This window comes from Haliotis cracherodii, unplaced genomic scaffold, assembly GCF_022045235.1.
Source record: "Haliotis cracherodii isolate W230 unplaced genomic scaffold, xgHalCrac1.p SCAF_6, whole genome shotgun sequence".
Lineage (NCBI taxonomy): Eukaryota > Metazoa > Mollusca > Gastropoda > Lepetellida > Haliotidae > Haliotis > Haliotis cracherodii.
In genome coordinates, this window is record NW_027266319.1 from 55,926,525 (window position 1) to 55,941,419 (window position 14,895).

General features: G+C 38.8%; 2 protein-coding genes and 1 pseudogene across 2 annotated transcripts; 2 read left to right on the plus strand and 1 right to left on the minus strand.

Annotated features, from left to right (window-relative positions):
* Positions 1-1,653: 1,653 nt before the first annotated feature.
* LOC139444945 (uncharacterized) lies at positions 1,654-2,763 on the plus strand (annotated as a pseudogene).
* A 4,773-nt stretch (positions 2,764-7,536) lies between these two features.
* On the minus strand, positions 7,537-9,768 carry LOC139444864 (uncharacterized). The gene is made up of 3 exons (XM_071225854.1): positions 9,630-9,768; positions 7,772-7,891; positions 7,537-7,595 (listed from the first exon to the last, which is right to left on the minus strand). Exons 1-3 carry the CDS (start codon positions 9,766-9,768, stop codon positions 7,537-7,539), a joined length of 318 nt encoding a protein of 105 aa, XP_071081955.1.
* A 2,146-nt stretch (positions 9,769-11,914) lies between these two features.
* On the plus strand, positions 11,915-13,023 carry LOC139444865 (uncharacterized). The gene is made up of 3 exons (XM_071225855.1): positions 11,915-12,053; positions 12,662-12,781; positions 12,965-13,023. Exons 1-3 carry the CDS (start codon positions 11,915-11,917, stop codon positions 13,021-13,023), a joined length of 318 nt encoding a protein of 105 aa, XP_071081956.1.
* Positions 13,024-14,895: the final 1,872 nt, after the last annotated feature.

The window sequence follows — 14,895 nt, forward strand, 5'->3', positions numbered from 1 at the left end:
AGAAAGTGTGAACTAAAGTAGATACTTATCTTAGCTAAGCTGTATGACTTGCGTCTTGTTATTCGTACAGTCAAGCTACAGAATGACACCCAGTTGCTTACAACTGATATGTAAATTTGTAGATCCAAAATAAAAGAAACCAAAACATTTGCTTGTTTATAAAAAGCATCTTGTTGGGTACAATTTTGAAACTGAAAGCAGAGTTGTATGTAAATTTGTAGATCCAAAATAAAAAAAAACAAAATTTTGGTTAAAGTGGTTAACAGATGTGACAGCAGCTGAACCAAAGTGGCCAGAGGACGCCCCACCGAGACAATATCTGTAAAGTGCGCTTATACAATAAAGTCAATTGACCTGTGACCCAGTTGTATTTTCATGCATCAGTTGTTTTGAAGGCCTCCAGTGTTTGCTGAATGGAAAATATATTTTTCTCAGAGATGGCCATATACACCTCTGGTACACAAATATAAGAAATTGTAGCAGTATCCAGCTCGTGGTTTAAAACCTAACGTGGGACGTACAAATTCACATATACCCCGTATGATACTGCCACAGCGATTAAAAATTAAAACAAATTGAAAACAGATCGAAAACCACTGCTCGAATGAGCTAAGGGTAACTTGTGATGTCTCTCGTGTCATTCTTTGACTCGTAAACAATGTGCAGCTTTGTGCTTCGTAGCAGGGTGCAAGATATATGGCCTCGCTCATAAATACACGTGCAGCCTGTTTTCTTCATGTCGGGGTATACGGGATATATTGTCCCACTCAGAAATGTATTTCCCTCCCACTTGAGATACGTAGAATTTTATCAGTATCACATGTACCAATTAGATCTGAATATTCTGACATGGAGGTGTGATAAGTTTCTTTTAAATATTCTCAAACAATTTTTAAAAAATAAATATCACACACAAATACACTTCACACACAGCCCTCGTAAAGAGGACAATTAGGAGGTGTGGACTAAGTAGATACTTATCTCTTTTCATATTTACATTTGCACGTTTCTGTCAAACAGGCACTTAACATATTTTGGCAACAGATTCACTTCACGGGTTGATGAACGGAAAGAATGTATAAATACCAGGGACACGACATTCATAACAACTGTGACCTGTCTCGTGTCCTTCTGGTGAGTAATACTTTATGCACTATCTGTCTGATTAGTTTACGTGTAACTTATCATTTCAGTTGCCATTGGTTACAAAATGTGGATTTAACTGAGGATTTAATTGTTTGTAATGATAGTCAGTCGTCAAATCCATTACATCTTAAGCAATCAGCGTTTCATAAGGCAATCAGCAACAATAATCACACCCACATGAGAATGCGGCTTCTTAAAACAATTCAGTGGGGCCTGAGGGGCTCAGTCGTCTAAGGCGCCGCAATCCGCGGTGCTGAGTTGCGTTCCTTGGGCACGCCAGATTGTGCGTTCGAATCCCGGTTCACCCCGATTATGTTTCTACGTTTGTAAGCACCATACCCGTGCTCGTGGGTTTCGCCGAAGTTGTAAACGTCTAAAACCTGCATCACTGCGGCCTTCCCTCCCATATTAAGCTGACACGCCGTGATATAACTGTTAATAGCTGCGTTAAACCCAACTCGCTCACACGCTAAAACAATTTATTTTCACTACAGAATACATCCCAAGATGCGTTTGTTCCTTGTCCTCCTGCTTGTGGCCATAGTCTCCATCCCTCAGTCTGATGCTTGGGGACGACGGAGACGACGGTTCGTTTGATGGCGCACAGTTGGCACAATAGCAAAGATTGGAGCCAGGGTGTTGTTGGGTGAGTGAAGCCAAAGAGTACTTCATTAAGTGCCTGACATACAGTATCTCCTATTTTCCCAAACTGTAATGGAGTTACGGTTTAAGTTATAGAACAATGAGCGGCTGTAGTAAGACACAATCGGTGATGTATCAAGTACATTAACGTCTCTCTTTTACATCAGGTTCAAATGAAAGTAATAAATTAAATGCCTAAAGGGCCAACTCTGCTTTCAGTGTAAAAATTGTAACCGACAAGATGCTTTCTATAATCATGCAGTTGTGTAGACCGATGCTCATGATATAAGTTACTGGATTGTCTGTGCCACACCCAGTTATTTAAGTCCCACTGTCATTAAACACTACAGAATGAGACAAGATGTTGTTCGTTATTTGTTTTGATGTAAATCTTAGTCAGCCTGCCGAAGAGCTATATACATGTACGATGACGATTTAAAATGGAAAAGTGTATATGTTTTGGAATGTTACTGTAGATGTATATAAATATGTTCAAATGATATCAATACTCATAGCCTGATTAAAAGTGACCACTATCTCATATTCCTTAACCGAAAAAGCATTTGTGTTCTTTCATTTTGTATCTTTCCAAACATGACTATTTTCTTTCAAGACAAACGTAATGTGGATAACCTTGATACAAACATGGACGGCACAATTGACCTGTCCGAAGCTGAGACGCTAATGGACAGACGATCGGCCATGGAGCTCCTTTCGTTCTCAGATGAAAATGGTAAGAGCTTTTGCCTTCAACTTCATTGATACAAATGAAATGTTTATTACTTTTAAAATAATGTAATTATTTGTCAAATGTTTGTATTTTTTTACTCTCATGGGTAATGCGGACCCTTTTCCCGAATAAATCTGACTCCTGAACATTTATTATGACTGACTGCAACAACCTTTCTCCATTTAGGAGACTCAAGCGTGAGTTTGGAAGAGTTCGCAAGGAGCATCAACAACTTGGAGCAGTGAGTCAAATGTAAGGTGGAGCAAATCTTACTGCAATGATCCGTTTTATACAGTAGAAACCGTCATCCGTTCAACATAACTGTATCTGAAAATGTATGCTTCAGCAATAATTTCATGTCAAATATGCCAAGATCATATGATTTGATGTATTTCTTTTGTAGATCACTCCATGGAAGAGACACTGGCATCGCACTTTGAAGGCGATTTCGAGGATGTATTCCTGAATAGTGTTCCCACAAGTCAATAGTTTCAATAAATAATTATAACAATCACCTTTGTTGTGTCTTGCTCATTAAAGACGTCTTTACAGGTGTCATTTCAGACAACAGGTGATCCAATATGTAATGCTTGTATCTGATTTCTAATGTGTTCACTGCCACCATCTCGTTCAACATAATATTGATCTGCAATCGTACAACAACATAATCAGCAAAATGTATATTATATCAAGTATATCTGATATACAATATTTGTTTTGTTTGTTGTTTGTTTAATCGTACAACATTACCAGCAAAGGTAGTTCCTCAAAAGGAGATATGACATTAGCATATGTATGTTCACATTGTTCTACACTGACATCTTTTGCAGTTTTAAAAAAAATATATTCAAATAATATCATCATGAGATGAGAAAGGTATATGATGTTTAATTGTTTGTTTGTTGTTGAACGCCGCACTCAGCAATATTCCAGCTATGTGACGGCGGTCTGTAAATAATCGAGTATGGACCAGACAATCCAGTGATTAATTATAATCAAAATAATTCCTCGCAATTGGTATTCGATGACATGCATCAACCAAGTCAGCGAGCCTAACCACCCGATCCCGTTAGTCGCTTCTTACGACAAGCATGGTCGCCTTATGGTTTGCTGAAGACCTATTCTATCCCGGATCTTCACGGCTCGTTATGTTAAGCGAGTGAGTGAGATAGTTTAATGTTAACGTCACATCGACAATACACTATTTCAGTCATATCATGACGACATATAGTTATACATTCCTAACACACACACACACACACACACACACACACACACACACACACACACACACACACACACACACACACGCACCAGTGATGGACAGTATCATAACTACATTATCACAGTTTCAAATTAAATCAAGTTGAGAGCATGTAAAAGACAACAACAACACAAAAAAACGGACAAGGAACCGTAGGGACGATACTTCTGCCACCTGCACGGTTCCCCAGCAGAATTGACACTATCCCTTCAGCTGCTGGCAAGTGTAGTCAGTTTATTCCACCAGTTAAAACTAACAAATATACTACACTTATAAATGTGACAGTTTAAATTTACTTTGAAAGATGTGGAACGTATGTACCCTGTCAGGGGGACACTGATATCAGATTCTTTATTCTCCATAGACCACCGACGGTGGTACAAGAGCATACTTAAAGTACAGAGATAAATATAATATGTACATCAAGACGGCTGTGTGCATTTAGAGTTAGCATTCAAGGTGTTTAATACAAATAATACATATACATTATGCATGTGGAACGTATGTACCCTATCAGGGGGACACTGATATCACTGTACTTGGATTCAACCACAAACAATCTCAGTTGCGAATTTGAAAACATGTTTTTAAAAAAATATTAACAAAAATATTTCAAATAATTCTATATCCTTTAAAAGCCAATATTTAAACGAGAATTAATTCTACGAAAAAGATCTTTAATAGATGATGATTTGAAAGATTGATCTTTCATCACAAGGGATGCAGAATGGAGGGTCCTCACCTTTCAATAAATGTTCACGACTTTAGCGTCAATGGCCAATACGACATCATCGGTTTTTGACCTTTCCAAATCTGGACTGACTAACCAAAATCGGTGTAACCGATGGTTGGTGTAATTTCATGTAGCGTATTTACACCTACTCGGGTGTCCCTCTTCTTTTGCATGAGGGGGCACGGGTGGCCCAGTCGTCTAAGGCGCCGCTATTCCCTTGAACACACCAGAAACCTATGAATGTGGGTTCGAATCCCAGTTCGCCCCGATTATGTTTCTAGGTTTGTCAGCACCATACCTGTGCTCGTGGGTTTCACCGAAGTGGTAAACTTTTGAAACCTGCATCACTTCGGACTTTCCTCCCACATTAAGCTGACAGGCCGTGATATAACTGGAATATTGTTAAAAGCGGCGTTAAACCCAACTCACTCACTCACTCCTTTGCATGAGATCATTGATGTAACATCTAATTACGAGCTAATAATCACTGTATGGACTTAGAAGTAGTGTCACAGATTTGTTGAGAGTTTTTGCAGCCGTATCGGCCATTGAAACATGGCTGGGTAACCACCAAAAGACGATGTCATATTGGCCAGTAGCTATTAAAACACGCCAGATCATTAAAACACGCAAAAATGTCGACCAAGAGTGGATGTTTACATGACACATTTTGTAATAGCCTGAAGGCACGAAGGAGAATGGGAAAAGGTATAAGCTGTTTATGTTCAGATTGGTTCTTGATATATTTTAGTGCTGTTAAAATGACATTTGCTTCTACTGTGAATATGGAACTGTTATATGGTAATCTTGAAGATAGTGTTCTAGATCCAATGATAGTGACATTAGCAACTGTGCCACCATCCTTGGATCCATCTGTAAGAAGAAAACAGCGTTATCCCTATCCCCTGCCATTATAATTATATTTGTTCATTTAGTAGTGGATATAACCAACGCAAAGTATCAATATGCATGTTTCAAAGTAAAGTAGAGGAATGCCTAGAAACATAATCGGGGCGAACTGGGATTCGAATCCACAATCATAGGTTTCTGGTGTGTTCAAGGGACACGACTCTGCACAGCGACTCGCGGCGCCTTAGACGACTGGGCCACCCATGCCCCCTCATGCAAAAGAAGAGGGACACCCGAATAGGTGTAAATACGTTACATGAAATTACACCATCCATCGGTTACACCGATTTTGGTTAGTCAGTCCAGATTTGGAAAGGTCAAAACCGATGATGTCGTATTGGCCATTGACGCTAAAGTCATGAACATTTATTGAAAGGTGAGGACCCTCCATTCTGCATCCCTTGTGATGAAAGATCAATGTTTCAAATCATCATCTATTAAAGATCTTTTTCGTAGAATTAATTCTCGTTTAAATATTGGCTCTTAAAGGATATAGAATTATTTGAAATATTTTTGTTAATATTTTTTTAAAAACATGTTTTCAAATTCGCAACTGAGATTGTTTGTGGTTGAATCCAACTACAGTGATATCAGTGTCCCCCTGATAGGGTACATACGTTCCACATGCATAATGTATATGTATTATTTGTATTTAACACCTTGAATGCTAACTCTAAATGCACACAGCCGTCTTGATGTACACATTATATTTATCTCTGTACTTTAAGTATGCTCTTGTACCACCGTCGGTGGTCTATGGAGAATAAAGAATCTGATATCAGTGTCCCCCTGAGAGGGTATATACGTTCCACATCTTTCAAAGTAAATTTAAACTGTCACATTTATAAGCGTAGTATATTTGTTAGTTTTAACTGGTGGATTAAACTGACTACACTTGCCAGCAGCTGAAGGGATAGTGTCAATTCTGCTGGGGAACCGTGCAGGTGGCAGAAGTATCGTCCCTACGGTTCCTTGTCCGTTTTTTATATTGTGTTTTTGTTGTCTTTTACATGCTCTCAACTTGATTTAATTTGAAACTGTGATAATCTAGTTATGATACTGTCCATCACTGATGCGTGTGTGTGTGTGTGTGTGTGTGTGTGTGTGTGTGTGTTAGGAATGTATAACTATATGTCGTCATGATATGACTGAAGTAGTGTATTGTCGATGTGACGTTAACATTGAACTATCTCACTCACTCGCTTAACATAACGAGCCGTGAAGATCCGGGATAGAATAGGTCTTCAGCAAACCATAAGGCGACCATGCTTGTCGTAAGAAGCGACTAACGGGATCGGGTGGTTAGGCTCGCTGACTTGGTTGATGCATGTCATCGAATACCAATTGCGAGGAATTATTTTCATGATATTAATCACTGGATTGTCTGGTCCATACTCGATTATTTACAGACCGCCGTCACATGGCTGGAATATTGCTGAGTGCGGCGTTCAACAACAAACAAACAATTAAACATCATATACCTTTCTCATCTCATGATGATATTATTTGAATATATTTTTTTTAAAACTGCAAAAGATGTCAGTGTAGAACAATGTGAACATACATATGCTAATGTCATATCTCCTTTTGAGGAACTACCTTTGCTGGTAATGTTGTACGATTAAACAAACAACAAACAAAACAAATATTGTATATCAGATATACTTGATATAATATACATTTTGCTGATTATGTTGTTGTACGATTGCAGATCAATATTATGTTGAACGAGATGGTGGCAGTGAACACATTAGAAATCAGATACAAGCATTACATATTGGATCACCTGTTGTCTGAAATGACACCTGTAAAGACGTCTTTAATGAGCAAGACACAACAAAGGTGATTGTAATAATTATTTATTGAAACTATTGACTTGTGGGAACACTATTCAGGAATACATTCTCGAAATCGCCTTCAAAGTGCGATGCCAGTGTCTCTTCAATAGAGTGATCTACAAAAGAAATACATCAAATCATATGATCTTGGCATATTTGACATGAAATTATTGCTGAAGCATACATTTTCAGATACAGTTATGTTGAACGGATGATGGTTTCTACTGTATAAAACGGATCATTGCAGTAAGATTTGCTCCACCTTACATTTGACTCACTGCTCCAAGTTGTTGATGCTCCTTGCGAACTCTTCCAAACTCACGCTTGAGTCTCCTAAATGGAGAAAGGTTGTTGCAGTCAGTCAGAATATATGTTCAGGAGTCAGATTTATTCGGGAAAAGGGTCCACATTACCCATGAGCGTCAAAACAAATACAAACACTTGACAAATAATTACATTATTTTAAACATTTCATTTGTATAAATGAAGTTGAAGGCAAAAGCTCTTACCATTTTCATCTGAGAACGAAAGGAGCTCCATGGCCGATCGTCTGTCCATTAGCGTCTCAGCTTCGGACAGGTCAATTGTGCCGTCCATGTTTGTATCAAGGTTATCCACATTACGTTTGCCTTGAATGAAAATAGTCATGTTTGGAAAGATACAAAATGAAAGAACACGAATGCATTTTCGGTTAAGGAATATGAGATAGTGGTCACTTTTAATCAGGCTATGAGTATTGATATCAAATGAACATATTTATATTTATCATATAATGGGTAGGTTTCTCGGCGGGATAAAGCCAACGGATAAAAACGATATCCGTTGGGGTCATATGCGGATAGAGATGCAAATATCAAAGGTCAAGTAGGGACTACTTTCAGTGTTTATAAACAAACATGGCGTCGCACTTGTCATTCGGCGATCGAGTCAGAATTAACCATCGTGAATCTGGATAAACTACAGGGATAATTGATACAATTATTTTAAAAAAACAGTCTTATATACTGAAAGTCAGTGTCGAACTGCGACGTAACTAAGGCATTTTATAGGTTTGGGCAACTTTGGAGATATAAATTTCGAAACAATTTTGCGAGGGCACAAGGCCTAGCCAAGCGGGATCAGAAGCCATATCTGTGCTTGTAGACCTCTGCGGCTTGAAACCTTTTCCACAAATAAAATAGTTGGGTTTAGGCAAAACATGTATGAATCGGTACCTTGTTTCGTTTTGGCGCTGTGTATACATCTGACTACACTTCTTAACGTTATGACAGAACAGGCCGACTGTGAACAATCACTGGCCGTGACATCTCATAGACTAGGGTGAGAGTAGATTCCCTTTGACAAAGGGCAGTTACTCTAGCGGACAGACCGATGGATTGTCGCGAAAGGCAATTAAAAACAATTGTTGTTTTGCGTATATGTTGCTTCGCCACTGTATAAGAAACAGATTTCAGTTTCAACTATATTGGCTTCTGTCACTGTCCGACTGACACATCACCTACCCTGTGACGTAATAAATATTAATGCGCGCATACCAGGAAAACTCGCAATGTTTAGGTAATGTTTGTGAGTGAGGGGAAGCGATTTTCAAGCACAGAATTGAAGAATGACATTATATGATAAAGAGGTTATCACGCTTGTGTGTTTAGGGATGGTAAATATCCTGTATTAGGAATAAACACTATGTATTTAGCTCGCCAAGGCTCGCTAAATACAATGTATATTCCTAATGCAGGATATTTACCATCCACAAACACACTCGCGTGATAACCTCTATACATCTACAGTAACATTCCAAAACATATACTTGTTTCCATTTCAAATCGTCATCGTATATAGCTCTTCGGCTGGCTGACTAACATTTACATCAAAACAAATAGCGAACACCATTCTGTCTGATTCTGTAGTGCTTAAATGACATGATCACATTTTCATTATGTTCGTTTTCTAGAATAGACTAGTCCATGTAATATTTTCATACATTCAAAAACAATGTTCGGTGTCCGTTTTCGTTCAGCAATATTCCAGGTAATATAACAGTTGGACTTAAATAACTGGGTGTGGCACAGACAATCCAGTGACTTATATCATGAGCATCGGTCTACACAACTGCATGATTATAGAAAGCATCTTGTCGGTTACAATTTTTACACTGAAAGCAGAGTTGGCCTTTTAGGCATTTAATTTATTACTTTCATTTGAACCTGATGTAAAAGAGAGACGTTAATGTACTTGATACATCACCGATTTGGTCCTACTACAGCCGCTCATTGTTCTATAACTTAAACCGTAACTCCAGTACAGTTTGGGAAAATAGAAGATACTGTATGTCAGGCACTTAATGAAGTACTCTTTGGCTTCGCTCACCCAACAACACCCTGGCTCCAATCCGTGCTATTGTGCCAACTGTGCGCCATCTAACGAACCGTCGTCTCCGTCGTCCCCAGGCATCAGAGTGAGGGATGGAGACTATGGCCACAAGCAGGAGGACAAGGAACAAACGCATCTTGGGATGTATTCTGCAGTGAAAATAAATTCTTTTAGCGAGTGAGCGAGTTGGGTTTAACGCAGCTATTAACAGTTATATCACGGCGTGTCAGCTTAATATGGGAGGGAAGGCCGCAGTGATGCAGGTTTTAGACGTTTACCACTTCGGCGAAACCCACGAGCACGGTTATGGTGCTTACAAACTTAGAAACATAACCGGGGTGAACCGGGATTCCAACCCACAATCTGGCGTGCCCAAGGAACGCAACTCAGCACCGCGAATTGCGGCGCCTTAGACGACAGAGCCCCCCGTGCCCCACTGAATTGTTTTAAGAAGCTGCATTCTCATGTGGGTGTGATTATTGTTGCTGATTGCCTTATGAAACGCTGATTGCTTAAGATGTAATGGATTTGACGACTGACTATCATTACAAACAATTAAATCCTCAGTTAAATCCACATTTTGTAACCAATGCCAACTGAAATGATAAGTTACACGTAAACTAATCAGACAGATAGTATTACTCACCAGAAGGACACGAGACAGGTCACAGTTGTTATGAATGTCGTGTCCCTGGTATTTATACATTCTTTCCATTCATCAACCCGTGAAGTGAATCTGTTGCCAAAATATGTTAAGTGCCTGTTTGACAGAAACGTGCAAATGTAAATATGAAAAGAGATAAGTATCTACTTAGTCCACACCTCCTAATTGTCCTCTTTACGAGGGCTGTGTGTGAAGTGTATTTGTGTGTGATATCTATTTTTTTAAATTGTGTTGAGAATACTTAAAAGAAACTTATCACACCTCCATGTCAGAATATTCAGATCTAATTGGTTCATGTGATACTGATAAAATTCTATGTATTTCAAGTGGGAGGGAAATACATTTCTGAGTGGGAAAATATATCCCGTATACCCCGACATGAAAAAAACAGGCTGCACGTGTATTTATGAGCGAGGCCATATATATTGCACCCTGCTACGAAGCACAAAGCTGCACATTGTTTACGAGTCAAAGAATGACACGAGAAACATCACAAGTTACCCTTAGCTCATTTGAGCAGTGGTTTTCTATCTGTTTTCAATTTGTTTTAATTTTTAATCGCTGTGGCAGTATCACACGGGGTATATATGAATTTGTGCGTCCCACGTTAGGTTTTAAACCACGAGCTGGATACTGCTACAATTTCTTATATTTGTGTACCAGAGGTGTATATGGCCATCTCTGAGAAAAATATATTTTCCATTCAGCAAACACTGGAAGCCTTCAATTTGTAGATCCAAAATAAAAGAAACCAAAACATTTGCATGTTTATAGAAAGCATCTTGTCGGTTACAATTTTTACACTGAAAGCAGAGTTGTATGTAAACTTGTAGACTTAAATATTCTCAAACAAATCTTTTAAAAATAAATATCACACACAAATACACTTCACACACAGCCCTCGTAAAGAGGACAATTAGGAGGTGTGGACTAAGTAGATACTTATCTCTTTTCATATTTACATTTGCACGTTTCTGTCAAACAGGCACTTAACATATTTTGGCAACAGATTCACTTCACGGGTTGATGAATGGAAAGAATGTATAAATACCAGGGACACGACATTCATAACAACTGTGACCTGTCTCGTGTCCTTCTGGTAAGTAATACTTTATGCACTATCTGTCTGATTAGTTTACGTGTAACTTATCATTTCAGTTGGCATTGGTTACAAAATGTGGATTTAACTGAGGATTTAATTGTTTGTAATGATAGTCAGTCGTCAAATCCATTACATCTTAAGCAATCAGCGTTTCATAAGACAATCAGCAACAATAATCACACCCACATGAGAATGCAGCTTCTTAAAACAATTCAGTGGGGCACGGGGGGCTCTGTCGTCTAAGGCGCCGCAATTCGCGGTGCTGAGTTGCGTTCCTTGGGCACGCCAGATTGTGGGTTCGAATCCTGGTTCACCCCGATTATGTTTCTACGTTTGTAAGCACCATACCCGTGCTCGTGGGTTTCGCCGAAGTGGTAAACGTCTAAAACCTGCATCACTGCGGCCTTCCCTCCCATATTAAGCTGACACGCCGTGATATAACTGTTAATAGCTGCGTTAAACCCAACTCGCTCACTCGCTAAAAGAATTTATTTTCACTGCAGAATACATCCCAAGATGCGTTTGTTCCTTGTCCTCCTGCTTGTGGCCATAGTCTCCATCCCTCAGTCTGATGCTTGGGGACGACGGAGACGACGGTTCGTTAGATGGCGCACAGTTGGCACAATAGCACGGATTGGAGCCAGGGTGTTGTTGGGTGAGTGAAGCCAAAGAGTACTTCATTAAGTGCCTGTCATACAGTATCTTCTATTTTCCCAAACTGTAATGGAGTTACGGTTTAAGTTATAGAACAATGAGCGGCTGTAGTAGGACCAAATCGGTGATGTATCAAGTACATTAACGTCTCTCTTTTACATCAGGTTCAAATGAAAATAATTAATTAAATGCCTAAAAGGCCAACTCTGCTTTCAGTGTAGAAATTGTAACCAACAAGATGCTTTCTATAATCATGCAGTTGTGTAGACCGATGCTCATGATATAAGTCACTGGATTGTCTGTGCCACAACAAGTTATTTAAGGACCACTGTCGTTAAGCACTACAGAATGAGACAAGATGTTGTTCGTTATTTGTTTTGATGTAAATTTAAGTCAGTCAGCCAAAGAGCTATATACATGTACGATGACGATTTGAAATGGAAACGTGTATATGTTTTGGAATGTTACTGTAGATGTATATAAATATGTTCATTTGATATCAATACTCATAGCCTGATTAAAAGTGACCACTATCTCATATTCCTTAACTGAAAATGCATTCGTGTTCTTTATTTTGTATCTTTCCAAACATGACTATTTTCATTCAAGGCAAACGAAATGTGGATAACCTTGATACAAACATGGACGGCACAATTGACCTGTCCGAAGCTGAGACGCTAATGGACAGACGATCGGCCATGGAGCTCCTTTCGTTCTCAGATGAAAATGGTAAGAGCTTTTGCCTTCAACTTCATTGATACAAATGAAATGTTTATTACTTTTAAAATAATGTAATTATTTGTCAGATGTTTGTATTTTTTTACTCTCATGGGTAATGCGTACCCTTTTCCCGAATAAATCTGACTCCTGAAAATTTATTCTGACTGATTGCAACAACCTTTCTCCATTTAGGAGACTCAAGCGTGAGTTTGGAAGAGTTCGCAAGGAGCATCAACAACTTGGAGCAGTGAGTCAAATGTAAGGTGGAGCAAATCTTACTGCAATGATCCGTTTTATACAGTAGAAACCGTCATCCGTTCAACATAACTGTATCTGAAAATGTATGCTTCAGCAATAATTTCATGTCAAATATGCCAAGATCATATGATTTGATGTATTTCTTTTGTAGATCACTCTATTGAAGAGACACTGGCATCGCACTTTGAAGGCGATTTCGAGGATGTATTCCTGAATAGTGTTCCCACAAGTCAATAGTTTCAATAAATAATTATAACAATCACCTTTGTTGTGTCTTGCTCATTAAAGACGTCTTTACAGGTGTCATTTCAGACAACAGGTGATCCAATATGTAATGCTTGTATCTGATTTCTAATGTGTTCACTGCCACCATCTCGTTCAACATAATATTGATCTGCAATCGTACAACAACATAATCAGCAAAATGTATATTATATCAAGTATATCTGATATACAATAGAGATGAGAAAGGTATATGATGTTTAATTGTTTGTTTGTTGTGCGAACGCCGCACTCAGCAATATTCCAGATATATGACGGCGGTCTGTAAATAATCGAGTATGGACCAGTCAATCCAGTGATTAATATCATGAAAATAATTCCACGCAATTGGTATTCGATGACATGCATCAACCAAGTCAGCGAGCCTAACCACCCGATCCCGTTAGTCGCTTCTTACGACAAGCATAGTCGCCTTATGGTTTGCTGAAGACCTATTCTATCCCGGATCTTCACGGCTCGTTATGTTAAGCGAGTGAGTGAGATAGTTCAATGTTAACGTCACATCGACAATACACTATTTCAGCCATATCATGACGACATATAGTTATACATTCCTAACACACACACACACACACACACACACACACACACACACACACACACACACACACACACAAATATATATATATACTGTATAAAAACCCGTCTGCAATAACTAGCTAATTACATCTTATATAAAACTTGTTTGAGCGAGTGAGTGTGAGTGAGTCAATATTTAACGCCACATCGGCAATATTTCAGGCATATCGTGACGAGAACATTATTAATATATGAAATTATACAAATAAAAACTTGCCTGCGATGGACAGTATCATAACTAGATTATCACAGTTTAAAATTAAATCAAGTTGAGAGCATGTAAAAGACAACATTCAAGACCTATTCTATCCCGGATCTTCACGGATCGTTATGTTAAGCGAGTGAGTGAGATAGTTCAATGTTAACGTCACATCGACAATACACTATTTCAGTCATATCATGACACACACACACACACACACACACACACACACACACAAACACACACACACACACACACACAAACACACAAACACACACACACACACACACACACACACACACACACACACACACACACACACACACACACACACACACACACACACACACACACACACACACACACACACACACACACACACACACCAGTGATGGACAGTATCATAACTAGATTATCACAGTTTCAAATTAAATCAAGTTGAGAGCATGTAAAAGACAAACAACACAATATAAAAAACGGACAAGGAACCGTAGGGACGATACTTCTGCCACCTGCACGGTTCCCAAGCAGAATTGACACTATCCCTTCAGCTGCTGGCAAGTGTAGTCAGTTTAATCCACCAGTTAAAACTAACAAATATACTACGCTTATAAATGTGATAGTTTAAATTTACTTTGAAAGATGTGGGACGTATGTACCCTGTCAGGGGGACACTGATATCTGATTCTTTATTCTCCATAGACCACCGACGGTGGTACAAGAGCATACATAAAGTACAGAGATAAATATAATATGTACATCAAGACGGCTGTGTGCATTTAGAGTTAGCATTCAAAGTGTT